The 26,468-nt window shown below is 51.4% G+C and overlaps 1 protein-coding gene across 1 annotated transcript in view; it reads left to right on the top strand.

The window, feature by feature from the left end:
* The first annotated feature begins 5,689 nt into the window (after window positions 1–5,689).
* Window positions 5,690–26,468, top strand: part of LOC140411546 (putative carbonic anhydrase 5) — a 45,022-nt gene continuing 24,243 nt past the window's right edge. Inside the window, exon 1 of the mRNA XM_072500629.1 lies at window positions 5,690–5,778. Coding sequence (XP_072356730.1) covers window positions 5,707–5,778 — 72 coding nt within the window. The 5' untranslated portion in view covers window positions 5,690–5,706. The remainder of the gene's footprint in view (window positions 5,779–26,468) is intronic.

Below are 26,468 nucleotides of genomic sequence, written 5' to 3' on the forward strand. Positions count from 1 at the left end.
AGATGGTGAAGAGAGAGAGAGACGGTGAAGAGAGAGAGAGAGACGGTGAAGAGAGAGATGTGAAGAGAGAGAGAGACGGTGAAGAGAGAGAGAGAGAGAGAGACGGTGAAGAGAGAGACGGTGAAGAGAGAGATGGTGAAGAGAGATGGTGAAGAGAGAGAGAGATGGTGAACAGAGAGAGAGATGGTGAAGAGAGAGAGAGAGAGATGGTGAAGAGGAGAGATGGAGAAGAGAGAGAGATGGTGAAGAGAGATGGTGAAGAGAGAGAGAGAGATGGTGAAGAGAGAGAGAGAGATGGTGAACAGAGAGAGAGAGAGAGATGGTGAAGAGAGGAGAGATGGTGAAGAGAGAGAGATGGTGAAGAGAGAGAGAGAGATGGTGAAGAGAGAGAAAGATATGGTGAAGAGAGAGAGATGGAGAAAAGAGAGAGTGACGGCGAAGAGAGAGAGAGATGGTGAAGAGAGAGAGAGACGGTGAGAGAGCGAGAGAGATGGTGAAGAGAGAGAGAGAGACGGTGAAGAGAGAGATGGTGAAGAGAGAGAGAGATGGTGAAGAGAGAGATGGTGAAGAGAGATGGTGAAGAGAGAGATGGTGAAGAGAGAGATGGAAAGAGAGAGAAATGGTGGAGAGAGAGAGATGGTGAAGAGAGAGAGAGATGGTGAAGAGAGAGAGAGATGATAAAGAGAGAGAGATGGTGAAGAGAGAAAGATGGTGAAGAGAGAGAGAGATGATAAAGAGAGAGAGATGGTGAAGAGAGAAAGAGAGATGGTGAAGAGAGAGAGATGGTGAAGAGAGAGAGCTGGTGAAGAGAGAGAGCTGGTGAAGAGAGAGAGATGGTGAAGAGAGAGAGAGAGCGATGGTGACGAGAGAGAGATGGAGAAAAGAGAGAGTGACGGTGAAGAGAGAGAGAGATGGTGAAGAGAGAGAGAGACGGTGAAGAGAGCGAGAGAGATGGTGAAGAGAGAGAGATGGTGAAGAGAGAGAGATGGTGAAGAGAGAGAGATGGTGAAGAGAGAGAGATGGTGAAGAGAGAGAGATGGTGAAGAGAGAGAGATGGTGAAGAGAGAGAGATGGTGAAGAGAGAGAGAGATGGTAAAGAGAGAGAGAGATGGTAAAGAGAGAGAGAGATGGTGAAGAGAGAGAAATGGTGGAGAGAGATGGTGAAGAGAGAGAGATGGTGAAGAGAGAGAGATGGTGAAGAGAGAGATGGTGAAGAGAGAGAGATGGTGAAGAGAGAGAGATGGTGAAGAGAGAGAGATGGTGAAGAGAGAGAGATGGTGAAGAGAGAGATGGGGAAGAGAGAGAGAGAGATGGTGAAGAGAGAGAGAGAGATGGTGAAGAGAGAGAGAGATGGTGAAGAGAGAGATGGAGAGAGAGAGATGGTGAAGAGAGAGATAGAGATGGTGAAGAGAGAGAGATGGAGAAAAGAGAGAGTGATGGTGAAGAGAGAGAGATGGTGAAGAGAGAGAGATGGTGAAGAGAGAGAGATGGAGAAAAGAGAGATGGTGAAAACAGAGATGGAGAGAGAGAGAAATGGCGGAAAGAGAGATGGTGAAAAGAGAGAGAGATGGTGAAGAGAGAGAGAGAGATGGTGAAGAGAGAGAGATGGTGAAGAGAGAGAGAGAGAGAGAGAGAAATGGTGAAGATTGAGAGAGATGGTGAAGAGGGGAAGATAGTGAAGAGAGAGAGAGAGAGGGTGAAGAGCGAGAGAGGGTTGGTGACGAGAGAGAGAAATAGTGGAGAGAGAGTGAGAGAGATGGTGAAGTGAGAGAGATGAAGAGAGAGAGATGGTGAAGAGAGAGAGAGATGGTGAAGAGAGAGAGAGAGAGAGAGAGAGATGGTGAAGAGAGAGAGAGAGATGGTGAAGAAAGAGAGATGGTGAAGAGAGAGAGATTGCGAATAGAGAGAGATGGTGAAGAGAGAGAGAGTGAGAGAAATGGTGAAGATTGAGAGAGACGGGGAAGAGGGGGAGATGGTGAAGAGAGAGAGAGAGGGTGAAGAGGGAGAGAGGGATGGTGACGAGAGAGAGAAATAGTGGAGAGAAAGTGAGAGAGATGGAGAAGTGAGAGAGATGAAGAGAGAGAGATGGTGAAGAGAGAGAGATGAAGAGAGGGAGATGGTGAAGAGAGAGAGATGGTGAAGAGAGAGAGAGTGAGAGAAATGGTGAAGATTGAGTGAGATGAAGAGAGAGTCGGTGAAGAGAGAGTGATGGTAGAGAGAGAGATGGTGAAGAGAGAGAGATGGTAGAGAGAGAGATGGTGAAGAGAGAGATGGGGAAGAGAGAGAGAGAGATGGTGAAGAGAGAGAGAGAGATGGTGAAGAGAGAGAGAGATGGTGAAGAGAGAGATGGAGAGAGAGAGAAATGGTGGAGAGAGAGAGATGGTGAAGAGAGAGATAGAGATGGTGAAGAGAGAGAGATGGAGAAAAGAGAGAGTGATGGTGAAGAGAGAGAGATGGTGAAGAGAGGGAGATGGTGAAGAGAGAGAGATGGTGAAGAGAGAGAGAGTGAGAGAAATGGTGAAGATTGAGTGAGATGAAGAGAGAGTCGGTGAAGAGAGTGATGGTAGAGAGAGAGATGGTGAAGAGAGAGAGAGATAGTTGAGAGAGAGTGAGAGAGTCGGTGAAGAGAGAGTGATGATAGAGAGAGAGATGTTGAAGAGAGAGAGAGATCGTTGAGAGGGAGTGAGAGAGTCGGTGAAGAGAGAGTGAGAGAGTCGGTGAAGAGAGAGTGATGGTAGAGAGAGAGATGGTGAAGAGAGAGTGATGATAGAGAGAGAGATGGTGAAGAGAGAGAGAGATAGTTGAGAGAGAGTGAGAGAGTCGGTGAAGAGAGAGTGATGGTAGAGAGAGAGATGGTGAAGAGGGAGAGAGATAGTTGAGAGAGAGTGAGAGAGTCGGTGAAGAGAGAGTGATGGTAGAGTGAGAGATGGTGAAGAGAGAGTGATGATAGAGAGAGTGATGGTGAAGAGAGAGTGATGATAGAGAGAGAGATGGTGAAGAGAGAGAGAGAGATAGTTGAGAGGGAGTGAGAGAGTCGGTGAAGAGAGAGTGATGGTAGAGAGAGATAGTGAAGAGAGAGTCGGTGAAGAGAGAGTGATGGTAGAGAGAGAGATGGTGAAGAGAGAGAGAGATAGTTGAGAGAGAGTGAGAGAGTCGGTGAAGAGAGAGTGATGGTAGAGAGAGAGATGGTGAAGAGAGAGATGGTGAAGAGAGAGAGAGATAGTTGAGAGGGAGTGAGAGAGTCGGTGAAGAGAGAGTGATGGTAGAGAGAGAGATGGTGAAGAGAGAGATGGTGAAGAGAGAGAGAGATAGTTGAGATGGAGTGAGAGAGTCGGTGAAGAGAGAGTGATGGTAGAGAGAGATGGTGAAGAGAGAGATGGTGAAGAGAGAGTGATGGTAGAGAGAGAGATGGTGAAGAGAGAGAGAGAGATAGTTGAGAGAGAATGAGAGAGTCGGTGAAGAGAGAGTGATGGTGAAGAGAGATGGTGAAGAGAGAGATGGTGAAGAGAGAGAGAGATAGTTGAGAGGGAGTGAGAGAGTCGGTGAAGAGAGTGATGATAGAGAGAGATGGTGAAGAGAGAGAGAGATAGTTGAGAGAGAGTGAGAGAGTCGGTGAAGAGAGAGTGATGGTAGAGAGAGAGATGGTGAAGAGAGAGAGAGATAGTTGAGAGAGAGTGAGAGAGTCGGTGAAGAGAGAGTGATGGTAGAGAGAGAGATGGTGAAGAGAGAGATGGTGAAGAGAGAGAGAGATAGTTGAGAGGGAGTGAGAGAGTCGGTGAAGAGAGAGTGATGGTAGAGAGAGAGATGGTGAAGAGAGAGATGGTGAAGAGAGAGAGAGATAGTTGAGATGGAGTGAGAGGGTCGGTGAAGAGAGAGTGATGGTAGAGAGAGATGGTGAAGAGAGAGATGGTGAAGAGAGAGTGATGGTAGAGAGAGAGATGGTGAAGAGAGAGAGAGAGATAGTTGAGAGAGAGTGAGAGAGTCGGTGAAGAGAGAGTGATGGTAGAGAGAGAGATGGTGAAGAGAGAGATGGTGAAGAGAGAGAGAGATAGTTGAGAGGGAGTGAGAGAGTCGGTGAAGAGAGTGATGATAGAGAGAGATGGTGAAGAGAGAGAGAGATAGTTGAGAGAGAGTGAGAGAGTCGGTGAAGAGAGTGATGGTAGAGAGAGAGAGATGGTGAAGAGGGAGAGAGATAGTTGAGAGAGAGTGAGAGAGTCGGTGAAGGGAGAGTGATGGTAGAGAGAGATGGTGAAGAGAGAGATGGTGAAGAGAGAGTGATGATAGAGAGAGAGATGGTGAAGAGAGAGATGGTGAAGCGAGAGAGAGATAGTTGAGAGGGAGTGAGAGAGTCGGTGAAGAGAGAGTGATGGTAGAGAGAGAGATGGCGAAGAGAGAGAGAGAGATAGTTGAGAGAGTCGGTGAAGAGAGAGTGATGGTAGAGAGAGAGATGGTGAAGAGAGAGAGAGATAGTTGAGAGAGAGTGAGAGAGTCGGTGAAGAGAAAGTGATGGTAGAGAGAGAGATGGTGAAGAGAGAGATGGTGAAGAGAGAGAGAGATAGTTGAGAGAGAGTGAGAGAGTCGGTGAAGGGAGAGCGATGGTAGAGAGAGAGATGGTGAAGAGAGAGTGATGGTTGAGAGAGATGATGAAGAGAGAGAGAGATAGTTGAGAGAGAGTGAGAGAGTCGGTGAAGAGAGAGTGATGGTAGAGAGAGATGGTGAAGAGAGAGTGATGGTAGAGAGAGAGATGGTGAAGAGAGAGAGAGATAGTTGAGAGAGTCGGTGAAGAGAGAGTGATGGTAGAGAGAGAGATGGTGAAGAGAGAGAGAGATAGTTGAGAGAGAGTGAGAGAGTCGGTGAAGAGAAAGTGATGGTAGAGAGAGAGATGGTGAAGAGAGAGATGGTGAAGAGAGAGAGAGATAGCTGAGAGAGAGTGAGAGAGTCGGTGAAGGGAGAGCGATGGTAGAGAGAGAGATGGTGAAGAGAGAGTGATGGTTGAGAGAGATGATGAAGAGAGAGAGAGATAGTTGAGAGAGAGTGAGAGAGTCGGTGAAGGGAGAGCGATGGTAGAGAGAGATGGTGAAGAGAGAGATGGTGAAGAGAGAGTGATGGTTGAGAGAGATGATGAAGAGAGAGAGAGATAGTTGAGAGAGAGTGAGAGAGTCGGTGAAGAGAGTGATGATAGAGAGAGATGGTGAAGAGAGAGAGAGATAGTTGAGAGAGAGTGAGAGAGTCGGTGAAGAGAGTGATGGTAGATAGAGAGAGATGGTGAAGAGAGAGAGAGATAGTTGAGAGAGAGTGAGAGAGTCGGTGAAGGGAGAGTGATGGTAGAGAGAGATGGTGAAGAGAGAGATGGTGAAGAGAGTGATGGTAGAGAGAGAGATGGTGAAGAGAGAGAGAGATAGTTGAGAGAGAGTGAGAGAGTCGGTGAAGAGAGAGTGATGGTAGAGAGAGAGATGGTGAAGAGAGAGATGGTGAAGAGAGAGAGATAGTGGCGAGGGAGTGAGAGAGTCGGTGAAGATAGAGTGATGGTAGAGAGAGATGGTGAAGAGAGAGATGGTGGATTGAGATGGTGTGGAGAGCGTTGTACAGAGTAAGAGGGAGTTGAGGCGGGCGAGGGGGAGTCAGTTATAGTGCGAGTGTTGTGAGGTGGAATATCCTCTGACTGATTCTGTTAATTTGTCGCAGATGCACCTGGTATTTTGGAATATGAAATACCTGAGCTCAGATGTGGCAAAGAAATCTCCCGATGGATTCGCTGTCGTCGCTGTGTTCCTTAAGGTAAAAACACCGCCAAGTCTGACAGAGACACTCGCTCTTTAAACAGGGTCCCTGACGGAGAGACTCCCTCTTTAAACAGGGTCCCTGACGGAGAGACACCCTCTTTAAACAGGGTCCCTGACAGAGAGACTCCCTCTTTAAACACTGTCCCTGACGGAGAGACTCCCTCTTTAAACATGGTCCCTGACGGAGTGACTCCCTCTTTAAACAAGGTCCCTGACGGAGAGTCTCCCTCTTTAAACAGGGTCCCTGACGGAGAGACTCCCTCTTTAAACATGGTCCCTGACGGAGTGACTCCCTCTTTAAACAAGGTCCCTGACGGAGAGTCTCCCTCTTTAAACAGGGTCCCTGACGGAGAGACTCCCTCTTTAAACATGGTCCCTGACGGAGTGACTCCCTCTTTAAACAAGGTCCCTGACGGAGAGTCTCCCTCTTTAAACACTGTCCCTGACGGAGTGACTCCCTCTTTAAACAGGGTCCCTGACGGAGAGACTCCCTCTTTAAACACTGTCCCTGACGGAGAGACTCCCTCTTTAAACATGGTCCCTGACGGAGAGTCTCCCTCTTTAAACACTGTCCCTGACAGAGACACTCACTCTTTAAACAGGGTCCCTGACGGAGAGACTCCCTCTTTAAACACTGTCCCTGACGGAGAGACTCCCTCTTTAAACAGGGTCTCTGACGGAGAGACTCCCTCTTTAAACAGGGTCTCTGACGGAGAGACTCCCTCTTTAAACAGGGTCCCTGATGGAGAGACTCCCTCTTTAAACAGGGTCCCTGACGGAGAGACTCCCTCTTTAAACAGGATCCCTGACGGAGAGACTCCCTCTTTAAACAGGGTCCCTGACGGAGAGACTCCCTCTTTAAACACTGTCCCTGACGGAGAGACTCCCTCTTTAAACAGGGTCCCTGACGGAGAGACTCCCTCTTTAAACAGGGACCCTGACGGAGAGACTCCCTCTTTAAACAGGGTCCCTGACGGAGAGACACCCTCTTTAAACACTGTCCCTGACGGAGAGACTCCCTCTTTAAACAGGGTCCCTGACGGAGAGACTCCCTCTTTAAACAGGGTCCCTGACGGAGAGGCTCCCTCTTTAAAAAGGGTCCCTGACGGAGAGACTCCCTATTTAAACAGGGTCCCTGACGGAGAGGCTCCCTCTTTAAACAGGGTCCCTGACGGAGAGACTCCCTCTTTAAACAGGGTCCCTGACGGAGAGACTCCCTCTTTAAACAGGGTCCCTGACGGAGAGACTCCCTCTTTAAACACTGTCCCTGACGGAGAGACTCCCTCTTTAAACAGGGTCCCTGACGGAGAGACTCCCTCTTTAAACACTGTCCCATACGGAGAGACTCCCTCTTTAAACAGGGTCCCTGACGGAGAGACTCCCTCTTTAAACAGGGTCCCTGACGGAGAGACTCCCTCTTTAAACACTGTCCCTGACAAAGAGACTCCCTCTTTAAACACTGTCCCTGACGGAGAGACTCCCTCTTTAAACAGGGTCCCTGACGGAGAGACTCCCTCTTTAAACAGGGTCTCTGACGGAGACACTCCCTCTTTAAACAGGGTCCCTGATGGAGAGACTCCCTCTTTAAACAGGGGCCCTGACGGAGAGACTCCCTCTTTAAACAGGGTCCCTGACGGAGAGACTCCCTCTTTAAACACTGTCCCTGACGGAGAGACTCCCTCTTTAAACAGGGTCCCTGACGGAGAGACTCCCTCTTTAAACAGGGTCCCTGACGGAGAGACACCCTCTTTAAACACTGTCCCTGACGGAGAGACTCCCTCTTTAAACACTGTCCCTGACGGAGAGACTCCCTCTTTAAACAGGGTCCCTGACGGAGAGACTCCCTCTTTAAACAGGGTCCCTGACAGAGAGACTCCCTCTTTAAACTGGGTCCCTGACGGAGAGACTCCCTCTTTAAACAGGGTCCCTGACGGAGAGACTCCCTCTTTAAACAGGGTCCCTGACAGAGAGACTCCCTCATTAAACAGGGTCCCTGACGGAGAGACTCCCTCTTTAAACAGGGTCCCTGACAGAGAGACTCCCTCTTTAAACAGGGTCCCTGACGGAGAGACTCCCCCTTTAAACAGGGTCCCTGACGTAGAGACTCCCTCTTTAAACAGGGTCCCTGACAGAGAGACTCCCTCTTTAAACAAGGTCCCTGTCGGAGAGACTCCCTCTTTAAACAGGGTCCCTGACGGAGTGACTCCCTCTTTAAACAGGGTCCCTGACAGAGAGACTCCCTCTTTAAACAGGGTCCCTGACGGAGAGACTCCCTCTTTAAACAAGGCCCCTGACGGAGAGTCTCCCTCTTTAAACACTGTCCCTGACAGAGAGACTCACTCTTTAAACAGGGTCCCTGACGGAGAGACTCCCTCTTTAAACAGGGTCTCTGACGGAGAGACTCCCTCTTTAAACAGGGTCCCTGATGGAGAGACTCCCTCTTTAAACAGGGTCCCTGACGGAGAGACTCCCTCTTTAAACAGGGTCCCTGAAGGAGAGACTCCCTCTTTAAACACTGTCCCTGACGGAGAGACTCCCTCTTTAAACAGGGTCCCTGACGGAGAGACTCCCTCTTTAAACAGGGACCCTGATGGAGAGACTCCCTCTTTAAACAGGGTCCCTGACGGAGAGACTCCCTCTTTAAACAGGGTCCCTGACGGAGAGACTCCCTCTTTAAACAGGGTCCCTGACGGAGAGACTCCCTCTTTAAACACTGTCCCTGACGGAGAGACTCCCTCTTTAAACAGGGTCCCTGACGGAGAGACTCCCTCTTTAAACACTGTCCCTGACGGAGAGACTCCCTCTTTAAACAGGGTCCCTGACGGAGAGACTCCCTATTTAAACAGGGTCCCTGACGTAGAGACTCCCTCTTTAAACAGGGTCCCTGACGGAGAGACTCCCTCTTTAAACACTGTCCCTGACGGAGAGACTCCCTCTTTAAACAAGGTCCCTGACGGAGAGACTCCCTCGTTAAACAGGGTCCCTGACGGAGAGACTCCCTCTTTAAACAGGGTCCCTGACGGAGTGAGCCCTCTTTAAACAGGGTCCCTGACAGAGAGACTCCCTCTTTAAACAGGGTCCCTGACGGAGAGACTCCCTCTTTAAACAAGGTCCCTGACGGAGAGTCTCCCTCTTTAAACACTGTCCCTGACAGAGAGACTCACTCTTTAAACAGGGTCCCTGACGGAGAGACTCCCTCTTTAAACAGGGTCTCTGACGGAGAGACTCCCTCTTTAAACAGGGTCCCTGACGGAGAGACTCCCTCTTTAAACACTGTCCCTGACGGAGAGACTCCCTCTTTAAACACTGTCCCTGACGGAGAGACTCCCTCTTTAAACAGGGTCCCTGACGGAGAGACTCCCTCTTTAAACACTGTCCCTGACGGAGAGACTCCCTCTTTAAACAGGGTCCCTGACGGAGAGACTCCCTCTTTAAACAGGGTCCCTGACGGAGAGACTCCCTCTTTAAACACTGTCCCTGACGGAGAGACTCCCTCTTTAAACAGGGTCCCTGACGGAGAGACTCCCTCTTTAAACAGGGTCCCTGACGGAGAGACTCCCTCTTTAAACAGGGTCCCTGACGGAGAGAATCCCTCTTTAAACAGGGTCCCTGACGGAGAGACTCCCTCTTTAAACAGGGTCCCCGACGGAGAGACTCCCTCTTTAAACAAGGTCCCTGACGGAGAGACTCCCTCTTTAAACAGGGTCCCTGACGGAGTGTCTCCCTCTTTAAACAGGGTCCCTGACAGAGAGACTCCCTCTTTAAACAGGGTCCCTGACGGAGAGACTCCCTCTTTAAACAGGGTCCCTGACGGAGAGACTCCCTCTTTAAACAGGGTCCCTGACGGAGAGACTCCCTCTTTAAACAGGGTCCCTGACGGAGAGACTCCCTCTTTAAACACTGTCCCTGACGGAGAGACTCCCTCTTTAAACACTGTCCCTGACGGAGAGACTCCCTCTTTAAACACTGTCCCTGACGGAGAGACTCCCTCTTTAAACAGGATCCCTGACGGAGAGACTCCCTCTTCAAACAGGATCCCTGACGGAGAGACTCCCTCTTTAAACAGGATCCCTGACGGAGTGACTCCCTCTTTAAACAAGGTCCCTGACGGAGAGACTCCCTCTTTAAACACTGTCCCTGACGGAGAGACTCCCTCTTTAAACACTGTCCCTGACGGAGAGACTCCCTCTTTAAACACTGTCCCTGACAGAGACACTCACTCTTTAAACAGGGTCCCTGACGGAGAGACTCCCTCTTTAAACACTGTCCCTGACAGAGACACTCACTCTTTAAACAGGGTCCCTGACGGAGAGACTCCCTCTTTAAACACTGTCCCTGACGGAGAGACTCCCTCTTTAAACACTGTCCCTGACGGAGAGACTCCCTCTTTAAACAGGATCCCTGACGGAGAGACTCCCTCTTCAAACAGGGTCCCTGACGGAGAGACTCCCTCTTTAAACAGGATCCCTGACGGAGTGACTCCCTCTTTAAACAAGGTCCCTGACGGAGAGTCTCCCTCTTTAAACACTGTCCCTGACAGAGACACTCACTCTTTAAACAGGGTCCCTGACGGAGAGACTCCCTCTTTAAACACTGTCCCTGACGGAGTGACTCCCTCTTTAAACATGGTCCCTGACGGAGTGACTCCCTCTTTAAACAAGGTCCCTGACGGAGAGTCTCCCTCTTTAAACACTGTCCCTGACGGAGAGACTCCCTCTTTAAACAAGGCCCCTGACGGAGAGTCTCCCTCTTTAAACACTGTCCCTGACAGAGAGACTCACTCTTTAAACAGGGTCCCTGACGGAGAGACTCCCTCTTTAAACAGGGTCTCTGACGGAGAGACTCCCTCTTTAAACAGGGTCCCTGATGGAGAGACTCCCTCTTTAAACAGGGTCCCTGACGGAGAGACTCCCTCTTTAAACAGGGTCCCTGAAGGAGAGACTCCCTCTTTAAACACTGTCCCTGACGGAGAGACTCCCTCTTTAAACAGGGTCCCTGACGGAGAGACTCCCTCTTTAAACAGGGACCCTGATGGAGAGACTCCCTCTTTAAACAGGGTCCCTGACGGAGAGACTCCCTCTTTAAACAGGGTCCCTGACGGAGAGACTCCCTCTTTAAACAGGGTCCCTGACGGAGAGACTCCCTCTTTAAACACTGTCCCTGACGGAGAGACTCCCTCTTTAAACAGGGTCCCTGACGGAGAGACTCCCTCTTTAAACACTGTCCCTGACGGAGAGACTCCCTCTTTAAACAGGGTCCCTGACGGAGAGACTCCCTATTTAAACAGGGTCCCTGACGTAGAGACTCCCTCTTTAAACAGGGTCCCTGACGGAGAGACTCCCTCTTTAAACACTGTCCCTGACGGAGAGACTCCCTCTTTAAACAAGGTCCCTGACGGAGAGACTCCCTCGTTAAACAGGGTCCCTGACGGAGAGACTCCCTCTTTAAACAGGGTCCCTGACGGAGTGAGCCCTCTTTAAACAGGGTCCCTGACAGAGAGACTCCCTCTTTAAACAGGGTCCCTGACGGAGAGACTCCCTCTTTAAACAAGGTCCCTGACGGAGAGTCTCCCTCTTTAAACACTGTCCCTGACAGAGAGACTCACTCTTTAAACAGGGTCCCTGACGGAGAGACTCCCTCTTTAAACAGGGTCTCTGACGGAGAGACTCCCTCTTTAAACAGGGTCCCTGACGGAGAGACTCCCTCTTTAAACACTGTCCCTGACGGAGAGACTCCCTCTTTAAACAGGGTCCCTGACGGAGAGACTCCCTCTTTAAACAGGGACCCTGACGGAGAGACTCCCTCTTTAAACAGGGTCCCTGACGGAGAGACACCCTCTTTAAACACTGTCCCTGACGGAGAGACTCCCTCTTTAAACAGGGTCCCTGACGGAGAGACTCCCTCTTTAAACAGGGTCCCTGACGGAGAGACTCCCTCTTTAAACACTGTCCCTGACGGAGAGACTCCCTCTTTAAACAGGGTCCCTGACGGAGAGACTCCCTCTTTAAACAGGGTCCCTGACGGAGAGACTCCCTCTTTAAACAGGGTCCCTGACGGAGAGAATCCCTCTTTAAACAGGGTCCCTGACGGAGAGACTCCCTCTTTAAACAGGGTCCCCGACGGAGAGACTCCCTCTTTAAACAAGGTCCCTGACGGAGAGACTCCCTCTTTAAACAGGGTCCCTGACGGAGTGTCTCCCTCTTTAAACAGGGTCCCTGACAGAGAGACTCCCTCTTTAAACAGGGTCCCTGACGGAGAGACTCCCTCTTTAAACAGGGTCCCTGACGGAGAGACTCCCTCTTTAAACAGGGTCCCTGACGGAGAGACTCCCTCTTTAAACAGGGTCCCTGACGGAGAGACTCCCTCTTTAAACACTGTCCCTGACGGAGAGACTCCCTCTTTAAACACTGTCCCTGACGGAGAGACTCCCTCTTTAAACACTGTCCCTGACGGAGAGACTCCCTCTTTAAACAGGATCCCTGACGGAGAGACTCCCTCTTCAAACAGGGTCCCTGACGGAGAGACTCCCTCTTTAAACAGGATCCCTGACGGAGTGACTCCCTCTTTAAACAAGGTCCCTGACGGAGAGTCTCCCTCTTTAAACACTGTCCCTGACAGAGACACTCACTCTTTAAACAGGGTCCCTGACGGAGAGACTCCCTCTTTAAACACTGTCCCTGACGGAGAGACTCCCTCTTTAAACACTGTCCCTGACGGAGAGACTCCCTCTTTAAACAGGATCCCTGACGGAGAGACTCCCTCTTCAAACAGGGTCCCTGACGGAGAGACTCCCTCTTTAAACAGGATCCCTGACGGAGTGACTCCCTCTTTAAACAAGGTCCCTGACGGAGAGTCTCCCTCTTTAAACACTGTCCCTGACAGAGACACTCACTCTTTAAACAGGGTCCCTGACGGAGAGACTCCCTCTTTAAACACTGTCCCTGACGGAGTGACTCCCTCTTTAAACATGGTCCCTGACGGAGTGACTCCCTCTTTAAACAAGGTCCCTGACGGAGAGTCTCCCTCTTTAAACACTGTCCCTGACGGAGTGACTCCCTCTTTAAACAGGGTCCCTGACGGAGAGACTCCCTCTTTAAACACTGTCCCTGACGGAGAGACTCCCTCTTTAAACATGGTCCCTGACGGAGTGACTCCCTCTTTAAACAAGGTCCCTGACGGAGAGTCTCCCTCTTTAAACACTGTCCCTGACAGAGACACTCACTCTTTAAACAGGGTCCCTGACGGAGAGACTTCCTCTTTAAACACTGTCCCTGACGGAGAGACTCCCTCTTTAAACAGGGTCTCTGACGGAGAGACTCCCTCTTTAAACAGGGTCTCTGACGGAGAGACTCCCTCTTTAAACAGGGTCCCTGATGGAGAGACTCCCTCTTTAAACAGGGTCCCTGACGGAGAGACTCCCTCTTTAAACAGGGTCCCTGACGGAGAGACTCCCTCTTTAAACACTGTCCCTGACGGAGAGACTCCCTCTTTAAACAGGGTCCCTGACGGAGAGACTCCCTCTTTAAACAGGGACCCTGACGGAGAGACTCCCTCTTTAAACAGGGTCCCTGACGGAGAGACACCCTCTTTAAACACTGTCCCTGACGGAGAGACTCCCTCTTTAAACAGGGTCCCTGACGGAGAGACTCCCTCTTTAAACAGGGTCCCTGACGGAGAGGCTCCCTCTTTAAACAGGGTCCCTGACGGAGAGACTCCCTATTTAAACAGGGTCCCTGACGGAGAGGCTCCCTCTTTAAACAGGGTCCCTGACGGAGAGACTCCCTCTTTAAACAGGGTCCCTGACGGAGAGACTCCCTCTTTAAACAGGGTCCCTGACGGAGAGACTCCCTCTTTAAACACTGTCCCTGACGGAGAGACTCCCTCTTTAAACAGGGTCCCTGACGGAGAGACTCCCTCTTTAAACACTGTCCCTGACGGAGAGACTCCCTCTTTAAACAGGGTCCCTGACGGAGAGACTCCCTCTTTAAACAGGGTCCCTGACGGAGAGACTCCCTCTTTAAACACTGTCCCTGACAAAGAGACTCCCTCTTTAAACACTGTCCCTGACGGAGAGACTCCCTCTTTAAACAGGGTCCCTGACGGAGAGACTCCCTCTTTAAACAGGGTCTCTGACGGAGACACTCCCTCTTTAAACAGGGTCCCTGATGGAGAGACTCCCTCTTTAAACAGGGGCCCTGACGGAGAGACTCCCTCTTTAAACAGGGTCCCTGACGGAGAGACTCCCTCTTTAAACACTGTCCCTGACGGAGAGACTCCCTCTTTAAACAGGGTCCCTGACGGAGAGACTCCCTCTTTAAACAGGGTCCCTGACGGAGAGACACCCTCTTTAAACACTGTCCCTGACGGAGAGACTCCCTCTTTAAACACTGTCCCTGACGGAGAGACTCCCTCTTTAAACAGGGTCCCTGACGGAGAGACTCCCTCTTTAAACAGGGTCCCTGACAGAGAGACTCCCTCTTTAAACTGGGTCCCTGACGGAGAGACTCCCTCTTTAAACAGGGTCCCTGACGGAGAGACTCCCTCTTTAAACAAGGTCCCTGACGGAGAGACTCCCTCTTTAAACAGGGTCCCTGACGGAGTGTCTCCCTCTTTAAACAGGGTCCCTGACAGAGAGACTCCCTCTTTAAACAGGGTCCCTGACGGAGAGACTCCCTCTTTAAACAGGGTCCCTGACGGAGAGACTCCCTCTTTAAACAGGGTCCCTGACGGAGAGACTCCCTCTTTAAACAGGGTCCCTGACGGAGAGACTCCCTCTTTAAACACTGTCCCTGACGGAGAGACTCCCTCTTTAAACACTGTCCCTGACGGAGAGACTCCCTCTTTAAACACTGTCCCTGACGGAGAGACTCCCTCTTTAAACAGGATCCCTGACGGAGAGACTCCCTCTTCAAACAGGGTCCCTGACGGAGAGACTCCCTCTTTAAACAGGATCCCTGACGGAGTGACTCCCTCTTTAAACAAGGTCCCTGACGGAGAGTCTCCCTCTTTAAACACTGTCCCTGACAGAGACACTCACTCTTTAAACAGGGTCCCTGACGGAGAGACTCCCTCTTTAAACACTGTCCCTGACGGAGAGACTCCCTCTTTAAACACTGTCCCTGACGGAGAGACTCCCTCTTTAAACAGGATCCCTGACGGAGAGACTCCCTCTTCAAACAGGGTCCCTGACGGAGAGACTCCCTCTTTAAACAGGATCCCTGACGGAGTGACTCCCTCTTTAAACAAGGTCCCTGACGGAGAGTCTCCCTCTTTAAACACTGTCCCTGACAGAGACACTCACTCTTTAAACAGGGTCCCTGACGGAGAGACTCCCTCTTTAAACACTGTCCCTGACGGAGTGACTCCCTCTTTAAACATGGTCCCTGACGGAGTGACTCCCTCTTTAAACAAGGTCCCTGACGGAGAGTCTCCCTCTTTAAACACTGTCCCTGACGGAGTGACTCCCTCTTTAAACAGGGTCCCTGACGGAGAGACTCCCTCTTTAAACACTGTCCCTGACGGAGAGACTCCCTCTTTAAACATGGTCCCTGACGGAGTGACTCCCTCTTTAAACAAGGTCCCTGACGGAGAGTCTCCCTCTTTAAACACTGTCCCTGACAGAGACACTCACTCTTTAAACAGGGTCCCTGACGGAGAGACTTCCTCTTTAAACACTGTCCCTGACGGAGAGACTCCCTCTTTAAACAGGGTCTCTGACGGAGAGACTCCCTCTTTAAACAGGGTCTCTGACGGAGAGACTCCCTCTTTAAACAGGGTCCCTGATGGAGAGACTCCCTCTTTAAACAGGGTCCCTGACGGAGAGACTCCCTCTTTAAACAGGGTCCCTGACGGAGAGACTCCCTCTTTAAACACTGTCCCTGACGGAGAGACTCCCTCTTTAAACAGGGTCCCTGACGGAGAGACTCCCTCTTTAAACAGGGACCCTGACGGAGAGACTCCCTCTTTAAACAGGGTCCCTGACGGAGAGACACCCTCTTTAAACACTGTCCCTGACGGAGAGACTCCCTCTTTAAACAGGGTCCCTGACGGAGAGACTCCCTCTTTAAACAGGGTCCCTGACGGAGAGGCTCCCTCTTTAAACAGGGTCCCTGACGGAGAGACTCCCTATTTAAACAGGGTCCCTGACGGAGAGGCTCCCTCTTTAAACAGGGTCCCTGACGGAGAGACTCCCTCTTTAAACAGGGTCCCTGACGGAGAGACTCCCTCTTTAAACAGGGTCCCTGACGGAGAGACTCCCTCTTTAAACACTGTCCCTGACGGAGAGACTCCCTCTTTAAACAGGGTCCCTGACGGAGAGACTCCCTCTTTAAACACTGTCCCTGACGGAGAGACTCCCTCTTTAAACAGGGTCCCTGACGGAGAGACTCCCTCTTTAAACAGGGTCCCTGACGGAGAGACTCCCTCTTTAAACACTGTCCCTGACAAAGAGACTCCCTCTTTAAACACTGTCCCTGACGGAGAGACTCCCTCTTTAAACAGGGTCCCTGACGGAGAGACTCCCTCTTTAAACAGGGTCTCTGACGGAGACACTCCCTCTTTAAACAGGGTCCCTGATGGAGAGACTCCCTCTTTAAACAGGGGCCCTGACGGAGAGACTCCCTCTTTAAACAGGGTCCCTGACGGAGAGACTCCCTCTTTAAACACTGTCCCTGACGGAGAGACTCCCTCTTTAAACAGGGTCCCTGACGGAGAGACTCCCTCTTTAAACAGGGTCCCTGACGGAGAGACACCCTCTTTAAACACTGTCCCTGACGGAGAGACTCCCTCTTTAAACACTGTCCCTGACGGAGAGACTCCCTCTTTAAACAGGGTCCCTGACGGAGAGACTCCCTCTTTAAACAGGGTCCCTGACAGAGAGACTCCCTCTTTAAACTGGGTCCCTGACGGAGAGACTCCCTCTTTAAACAGGGTCCCTGACGGAGAGACTCCCTCTTTAAACAGGGTCCCTGACAGAGAGACTCCCTCATTAAACAGGGTCCCTGACGGAGAGACTCCCTCTTTAAACAGGGTCCCTGACAGAGAGACTCCCTCTTTAAACAGGGTCCCTGACGGAGAGACTCCCTCTTTAAACAGGGTCCCTGACGTAGAGACTCCCTCTTTAAACAGGGTCCCTGACAGAGAGACTCCCTCTTTAAACAAGGTCCCTGTCGGAGAGACTCCCTCTTTAAACAGGGTCCCTGACGGAGTGACTCCCTCTTTAAACAGGGTCCCTGACAGAGAGACTCCCTCTTTAAACAGGGTCCCTGACGGAGAGACTCCCTCTTTAAACAAGGCCCCTGACGGAGAGTCTCCCTCTTTAAACACTGTCCCTGACAGAGAGACTCACTCTTTAAACAGGGTCCCTGACGGAGAGACTCCCTCTTTAAACAGGGTCTCTGACGGAGAGACTCCCTCTTTAAACAGGGTCCCTGATGGAGAGACTCCCTCTTTAAACAGGGTCCCTGACGGAGAGACTCCCTCTTTAAACAGGGTCCCTGAAGGAGAGACTCCCTCTTTAAACACTGTCCCTGACGGAGAGACTCCCTCTTTAAACAGGGTCCCTGACGGAGAGACTCCCTCTTTAAACAGGGACCCTGATGGAGAGACTCCCTCTTTAAACAGGGTCCCTGACGGAGAGACTCCCTCTTTAAACAGGGTCCCTGACGGAGAGACTCCCTCTTTAAACAGGGTCCCTGACGGAGAGACTCCCTCTTTAAACACTGTCCCTGACGGAGAGACTCCCTCTTTAAACAGGGTCCCTGACGGAGAGACTCCCTCTTTAAACACTGTCCCTGACGGAGAGACTCCCTCTTTAAACAGGGTCCCTGACGGAGAGACTCCCTATTTAAACAGGGTCCCTGACGTAGAGACTCCCTCTTTAAACAGGGTCCCTGACGGAGAGACTCCCTCTTTAAACACTGTCCCTGACGGAGAGACTCCCTCTTCAAACAAGGTCCCTGACGGAGAGACTCCCTCGTTAAACAGGGTCCCTGACGGAGAGACTCCCTCTTTAAACAGGGTCCCTGACGGAGTGAGCCCTCTTTAAACAGGGTCCCTGACAGAGAGACTCCCTCTTTAAACAGGGTCCCTGACGGAGAGACTCCCTCTTTAAACAGGGTCCCTGACGGAGAGACTCCCTCTTTAAACAGGGTCCCTGACGGAGAGACTCCCTCTTTAAACACTGTCCCTGACGGAGAGACTCCCTCTTTAAACACTGTCCCTGACGGAGAGACTCCCTCTTTAAACACTGTCCCTGACGGAGAGACTCCCTCTTTAAACAGGATCCCTGACGGAGAGACTCCCTCTTCAAACAGGGTCCCTGACGGAGAGACTCCCTCTTTAAACAGGATCCCTGACGGAGTGACTCCCTCTTTAAACAAGGTCCCTGACGGAGAGTCTCCCTCTTTAAACACTGTCCCTGACAGAGACACTCACTCTTTAAACAGGGTCCCTGACGGAGAGACTCCCTCTTTAAACACTGTCCCTGACGGAGAGACTCCCTCTTTAAACACTGTCCCTGACGGAGAGACTCCCTCTTTAAACAGGATCCCTGACGGAGAGACTCCCTCTTCAAACAGGGTCCCTGACGGAGAGACTCCCTCTTTAAACAGGATCCCTGACGGAGTGACTCCCTCTTTAAACAAGGTCCCTGACGGAGAGTCTCCCTCTTTAAACACTGTCCCTGACAGAGACACTCACTCTTTAAACAGGGTCCCTGACGGAGAGACTCCCTCTTTAAACACTGTCCCTGACGGAGTGACTCCCTCTTTAAACATGGTCCCTGACGGAGTGACTCCCTCTTTAAACAAGGTCCCTGACGGAGAGTCTCCCTCTTTAAACACTGTCCCTGACGGAGTGACTCCCTCTTTAAACAGGGTCCCTGACGGAGAGACTCCCTCTTTAAACACTGTCCCTGACGGAGAGACTCCCTCTTTAAACATGGTCCCTGACGGAGTGACTCCCTCTTTAAACAAGGTCCCTGACGGAGAGTCTCCCTCTTTAAACACTGTCCCTGACAGAGACACTCACTCTTTAAACAGGGTCCCTGACGGAGAGACTCCCTCTTTAAACACTGTCCCTGACGGAGAGACTCCCTCTTTAAACAGGGTCTCTGACGGAGAGACTCCCTCTTTAAACAGGGTCTCTGACGGAGAGACTCCCTCTTTAAACAGGGTCCCTGATGGAGAGACTCCCTCTTTAAACAGGGTCCCTGACGGAGAGACTCCCTCTTTAAACAGGGTCCCTGACGGAGAGACTCCCTCTTTAAACACTGTCCCTGACGGAGAGACTCCCTCTTTAAACAGGGTCCCTGACGGAGAGACTCCCTCTTTAAACAGGGACCCTGACGGAGAGACTCCCTCTTTAAACAGGGTCCCTGACGGAGAGACACCCTCTTTAAACACTGTCCCTGACGGAGAGACTCCCTCTTTAAACAGGGTCCCTGACGGAGAGACTCCCTCTTTAAACAGGGTCCCTGACGGAGAGACTCCCTCTTTAAACAGGGTCCCTGACGGAGAGACTCCCTCTTTAAACAGGGTCCCTGACGGAGAGACTCCCTATTTAAACAGGGTCCCTGACGGAGAGGCTCCCTCTTTAAACAGGGTCCCTGATGGAGAGACTCCCTCTTTAAACAGGGTCCCTGACGGAGAGACTCCCTCTTTAAACAGGGTCCCTGACGGAGAGACTCCCTCTTTAAACACTGTCCCTGACGGAGAGACTCCCTCTTTAAACAGGGTCCCTGACGGAGAGACTCCCTCTTTAAACACTGTCCCTGACGGAGAGACTCCCTCTTTAAACAGGGTCCCTGACGGAGAGACTCCCTCTTTAAACAGGGTCCCTGACGGAGAGACTCCCTCTTTAAACACTGTCCCTGACAAAGAGACTCCCTCTTTAAACACTGTCCCTGACGGAGAGACTCCCTCTTTAAACAGGGTCCCTGACGGAGAGACTCCCTCTTTAAACAGGGTCTCTGACGGAGACACTCCCTCTTTAAACAGGGTCCCTGATGGAGAGACTCCCTCTTTAAACAGGGGCCCTGACGGAGAGACTCCCTCTTTAAACAGGGTCCCTGACGGAGAGACTCCCTCTTTAAACACTGTCCCTGACGGAGAGACTCCCTCTTTAAACAGGGTCCCTGACGGAGAGACTCCCTCTTTAAACAGGGTCCCTGACGGAGAGACTCCCTCTTTAAACAGGGTCCCTGACAGAGAGACTCCCTCTTTAAACTGGGTCCCTGACGGAGAGACTCCCTCTTTAAACAGGGTCCCTGACGGAGAGACTCCCTCTTTAAACAGGGTCCCTGACAGAGAGACTCCCTCATTAAACAGGGTCCCTGACGGAGAGACTCCCTCTTTAAACAGGGTCCCTGACAGAGAGACTCCCTCTTTAAACAGGGTCCCTGACGGAGAGACTCCCTCTTTAAACAGGGTCCCTGACGTAGAGACTCCCTCTTTAAACAGGGTCCCTGACAGAGAGACTCCCTCTTTAAACAAGGTCCCTGACGGAGAGACTCCCTCTTTAAACAGGGTCCCTGACGGAGAGACTCCCTCTTTAAACAGGGTCCCTGACAGAGAGACTCCCTCATTAAACAGGGTCCCTGACGGAGAGACTCCCTCTTTAAACAGGGTCCCTGACAGAGAGACTCCCTCTTTAAACAGGGTCCCTGACGGAGAGACTCCCTCTTTAAACAAGGCCCCTGACGGAGAGTCTCCCTCTTTAAACACTGTCCCTGACAGAGAGACTCACTCTTTAAACAGGGTCCCTGACGGAGAGACTCCCTCTTTAAACAGGGTCTCTGACGGAGAGACTCCCTCTTTAAACAGGGTCCCTGATGGAGAGACTCCCTCTTTAAACAGGGTCCCTGACGGAGAGACTCCCTCTTTAAACAGGGTCCCTGAAGGAGAGACTCCCTCTTTAAACACTGTCCCTGACGGAGAGACTCCCTCTTTAAACAGGGTCCCTGACGGAGAGACTCCCTCTTTAAACAGGGACCCTGATGGAGAGACTCCCTCTTTAAACAGGGTCCCTGACGGAGAGACTCCCTCTTTAAACAGGGTCCCTGACGGAGAGACTCCCTCTTTAAACAGGGTCCCTGACGGAGAGACTCCCTCTTTAAACACTGTCCCTGACGGAGAGACTCCCTCTTTAAACAGGGTCCCTGACGGAGAGGCTCCCTCTTTAAACACTGTCCCTGACGGAGAGACTCCCTCTTTAAACAGGGTCCCTGACGGAGAGACTCCCTATTTAAACAGGGTCCCTGACGTAGAGACTCCCTCTTTAAACAGGGTCCCTGACGGAGAGACTCCCTCTTTAAACACTGTCCCTGACGGAGAGACTCCCTCTTTAAACAAGGTCCCTGACGGAGAGACTCCCTCGTTAAACAGGGTCCCTGACGGAGAGACTCCCTCTTTAAACAGGGTCCCTGACGGAGTGAGCCCTCTTTAAACAGGGTCCCTGACAGAGAGACTCCCTCTTTAAACAGGGTCCCTGACGGAGAGACTCCCTCTTTAAACAAGGTCCCTGACGGAGAGTCTCCCTCTTTAAACACTGTCCCTGACAGAGAGACTCACTCTTTAAACAGGGTCCCTGACGGAGAGACTCCCTCTTTAAACAGGGTCTCTGACGGAGAGACTCCCTCTTTAAACAGGGTCCCTGACGGAGAGACTCCCTCTTTAAACACTGTCCCTGACGGAGAGACTCCCTCTTTAAACAGGGTCCCTGACGGAGAGACTCCCTCTTTAAACAGGGACCCTGACGGAGAGACTCCCTCTTTAAACAGGGTCCCTGACGGAGAGACACCCTCTTTAAACACTGTCCCTGACGGAGAGACTCCCTCTTTAAACAGGGTCCCTGACGGAGAGACTCCCTCTTTAAACAGGGTCCCTGACGGAGAGACTCCCTCTTTAAACACTGTCCCTGACGGAGAGACTCCCTCTTTAAACAGGGTCCCCGACGGAGAGACTCCCTCTTTAAACAAGGTCCCTGACGGAGAGACTCCCTCTTTAAACAGGGTCCCTGACGGAGTGTCTCCCTCTTTAAACAGGGTCCCTGACAGAGAGACTCCCTCTTTAAACAGGGTCCCTGACGGAGAGACTCCCTCTTTAAACAGGGTCCCTGACGGAGAGACTCCCTCTTTAAACAGGGTCCCTGACGGAGAGACTCCCTCTTTAAACAGGGTCCCTGACGGAGAGACTCCCTCTTTAAACACTGTCCCTGACGGAGAGACTCCCTCTTTAAACACTGTCCCTGACGGAGAGACTCCCTCTTTAAACACTGTCCCTGACGGAGAGACTCCCTCTTTAAACAGGATCCCTGACGGAGAGACTCCCTCTTCAAACAGGGTCCCTGACGGAGAGACTCCCTCTTTAAACAGGATCCCTGACGGAGAGACTCCCTCTTTAAACAAGGCCCCTGACGGAGAGACTCCCTCTTTAAACAGGGTCCCTGACGGAGAGACTCCCTCTTTAAACACTGTCCCTGACGGAGAGACTCCCTCTTTAAACAGGGTCCCTGACGGAGAGAGTCCCTCTTTAAACAGGGTCCCTGACGGAGAGACTCCCTCTTTAAACAGGGTCCCTGACGGAGAGACTCCCTCTTTAAACACTGTCCCTGACGGAGAGACTCCCTCTTTAAACAGGGTCCCTGACGGAGAGACTCCCTCTTTAAACAGGGTCCCTGACGGAGAGACTCCCTCTTTAAACACTGTCCCTGACGGAGAGACTCCCTCTTTAAACAGGGTCCCTGACGGAGAGACTCCCTCTTTAAACACTGTCCCTGACGCAGAGACTCCCTCTTTAAACAGGGTCCCTGACGGAGAGACACCCTCTTTAAACAGGGTCCCTGATGGAGAGACTCCCTCTTTAAACAGGGTCCCTGACAGAGAGACTCCCTCTTTAAACACTGTCCCTGACGGAGAGACTCCCTCTTTAAACACTGTCCCTGACGGAGAGACTCCCTCTTTAAACACTGTCCCTGACGGAGAGACTCCCTCTTTAAACAGGGTCCCTGACAGAGAGACTCCCTCTTTAAACACTGTCCCTGACAGAGAGAATCCATCTTTAAACAGGGTCCCTGACGGAGAGACTCCCTCTTTAAACAGGGTCCCTGACGGAGAGACTCCCTCTTTAAACAGGATCCCTGACGGAGAGACTCACTCTTTAAACACTGTCCCTGACGGAGAGACTCCCTCTTTAAACAGGGTCCCTGACGGAGATACTCCCTCTTTAAACAGGGTCCCTGACGGAGAGACTCCCTCTTTAAACAGGGTCCCTGACGGAGAGACTCCCTCTTTAAACACTGTCCCTGACAGAGAGACTCCCTCTTTAAACAGGGTCCCTGACGGAGAGACTCCCTCTTTAAACAGGGTCCCTGACGGAGAGACTCCCTCTTTAAAGGTGAAGAAGACCTATGGAGTGTTGGCCTTTATTGGTAGAGGGATTGAGTTCCGGAGTCAGGAGGTCATGTTGCAGCTGTACAGAACTCTGGTACGGCCGCATTTGGAGTATTGCGTACAGTTCTGGTCACCGCATTATAGGAAGGACGTGGAGGCTTTGGAACGGGTGCAGAGGAGATTTACCAGGATGTTGCCTGGTATGGAGGGAAAATCTTATGAGGAAAGGCTGATGGACTTGAGGTTGTTTTCGTTAGAGAGAAGAAGGTTAAGAGGAGACTTAATAGAGGCATACAAAATGATCAGAGGGTTAGATAGGGTGGACAGTGAGAGCCTTCTCCCGCGGATGGAAATGGCTAGCACGAGGGGACATAGCCTTAAACTGAGGGGTAATAGATATAGGACAGAGGTCAGGGGTAGGTTCTTTACGCAAAGAGTAGTGAGGCCGTGGAATGCCCTACCTGCTACAGTAGTGAACTCGCCAACATTAAGGGCATTTAAAAGTTTATTGGATAAACATATGGATGATAATGGTATAGTGTAGGTTAGATGGCTTTTGTTTCGGTGCAACATCGTGGGCCGAAGGGCCTGTACTGCGCTGTATTGTTCTATGTTCTATGTTCTATGTAAACAGGGTCCCTGACGGAGAGACTCCCTCTTTAAACAGGGTCCCTGACAGAGAGACTCCCTCTTTAAACAGGGTCCCTGACGGAGAGACTCCCTCTTTAAACAGGGTCCCTGACGGAGAGACTCCCTCTTTAAACACTTTCCCTGACGGAGAGACTCTCTCTTTAAACAGGGTCCCTGACGGAGAGGCTCCCTCTTTAAACAGGGTCCCTGACGGAGAGACTCCCTCTTTAAACAGGGTCCCTGACGGAATGACTCCCTCTTTAAACAGGGTCCCTGATGGAGAGACTCCCTCTTTAAACAGGGTCCCTGACGGAGAGACTCCCTCTTTTAACAGGGTCCCTGACGGAGAGACTCCCTCTTTAAACAGGGTCCCTGACGGAGAGACTCCCTCTTTAAACAGGGTTCCTGACGGAGAGACTCCCTCTTTAAACAGGGTCCCTGACGGAGAGACTCTCTCTTTAAACACTGTCCCTGACGGAGAGACTCCCTCTTTAAACAGGGTCCCTGACAGAGAGACTCCCTCTTTAAACAGGTTCCCTGACGGAGAGATTCGCTCTTTAAACACTGTCCCTGACGGAGAGACTCCCTCTTTAAACAGGGTCCCTGACGGAGATACTCCCTCTTTAAACAGGGTCCCCGACGGAGAGACTCCCTCTTTAAACAGGGTCCCTGACGGAGTGACTCCCTCTTTAAACAGGGTCCCTGACGGAGAGACTCCCTCTTTAAACAGGGTCCCTGGCGGAGAGACTCCCTCTTTAAACAGGGTCCCTGACGGAGAGACGCCCTCTTTAAACACTGTCCCTGACGGAGAGACTCCCTCTTTAAACACTGTCCCTGACGGAGAGACTCCCTCTTTAAACACTGTCCCTGACGGAGAGACTCCCTCTTAAAACAGGGTCCCTGACGGAGAGACTCCCTCTTTAAACGTCCCTGACGGAGAGTCTCCCTCTTTAAACAGGGTCCCTGACGGAGAGACTCACTCTTTAAACAGGGTCCCTGACGGAGGACTCCCTCTTTAAACAGGGTCCCTGACGGAGGACTCCCTCTTTAATCAGGGTCCCTGACGGAGAGACTCCCTCTTTAAACAGGATCCCTGACGGAGAGACTCCCTCTTTAAACAGGATCCCTGACGGAGAGACTCCCTCTTTAAACAGGGTCCCTGACGGAGGACTCCCTCTTTAATCAGGGTCCCTGACGGAGAGACTCCCTCTTTAAACAGGGTCCCTGACGGAGAGACTCCCTCTTTAAACAGGGTCCCTGACGGAGAGACTCCCTCTTTAAACACTGTCCCTGATGGAGAGACTCCCTCTTTAAACAGGGTCCCTGACGGAGAGACGCCCTCTTTAAACAGGGTCCCTGACGGAGAGACACCCTCTTTAAACAGGGTCCCTGATGGAGAGACTCCCTCTTTAAACAGGGTCCCTGACAGAGAGAATCCATCTTTAAACAGTGTCCCTGACGGAGAGACTCCCTCTTTAAACAGGGTCCCTGACGGAGAGACTCCCTCTTTAAACAGGGTCCCTGACGGAGAGACTCCCTCTTTAAACAGGATCCCTGATGGAGAGACTCCCTCTTTAAACAGGGTCCCTGACGAGAGACTCCCTCTTTAAACAGGGTCCCTGACGGAGATACTCCCTCTTTAAACAGGGTCCCTGACGGAGAGACTCCCTCTTTAAACAGGGTCCCTGACGGAGAGACTCCCTCTTTAAAACCTGTCCCTGACGGAGAGACTCCCTCTTTAAACAGGGTCCCTGATGGAGAGACTCCCTCTTTAAACAGGGTCCTTAAGGAGAGACTCCCTCTTTAAACAGGGTCCCTGACGGAGAGACTCCCTCTTTAAACACTTTCCCTGACGGAGAGACTCTCTCTTTAAACAGAGTCCCTGACGGAGAGGCTCCCTCTTTAAACAGGGTCCCTGACGGAGAGACTCCCTCTTTAAACAGGGTCCCTGACGGAGAGACTCCCTCTTTAAACAGTGTCCCTGACGGAGAGACTCCCTCTTTAAACAGGGTCCCTGACGGAATGACTCCCTCTTTAAACAGGGTCCCTGATGGAGAGACTCCCTCTTTAAACAGGGTCCCTGACGGAGAGACTCCCTCTTTTAACAGGGTCCCTGACGGAGAGACTCCCTCTTTAAACAGGGTCCCTGACGGAGAGACTCCCTCTTTAAACAGGGTTCCTGACGGAGAGACTCCCTCTTTAAACAGGGTCCCTGACAGAGAGACTCCCTCTTTAAACAGGTTCCCTGACGGAGAGATTCCCTCTTTAAACACTGTCCCTGACGGAGAGACTCCCTCTTTAAACAGGGTCCCTGACGGAGAGACTCCCTCTTTAAACAGGTTCCCTGACGGAGAGACTCCCTCTTTAAACAGGGTCCCTGACAGAGAGACTCCCTCTTTAAACAGGTTCCCTGACGGAGAGATTCCCTCTTTAAACACTGTCCCTGACGGAGATACTCCCTCTTTAAACAGTGTCCCTGACGGAGAGACTCCCTCTTTAAACAGGTTCCCTGACGGAGAGATTCCCTCTTTAAACACTGTCCCTGACGGAGAGACTCCCTCTTTAAACAGGGTCCCTGACTGAGATACTCCCTCTTTAAACAGGGTCCCTGACGGAGAGACTCCCTCTTTAAACAGGGTCCCTGACGGAGAGACTCCCTCTTTAAA

The sequence above is a fragment of the Scyliorhinus torazame genome, chromosome 4 (assembly GCF_047496885.1).
Source record: "Scyliorhinus torazame isolate Kashiwa2021f chromosome 4, sScyTor2.1, whole genome shotgun sequence".
NCBI classification, from domain to species: domain Eukaryota; kingdom Metazoa; phylum Chordata; class Chondrichthyes; order Carcharhiniformes; family Scyliorhinidae; genus Scyliorhinus; species Scyliorhinus torazame.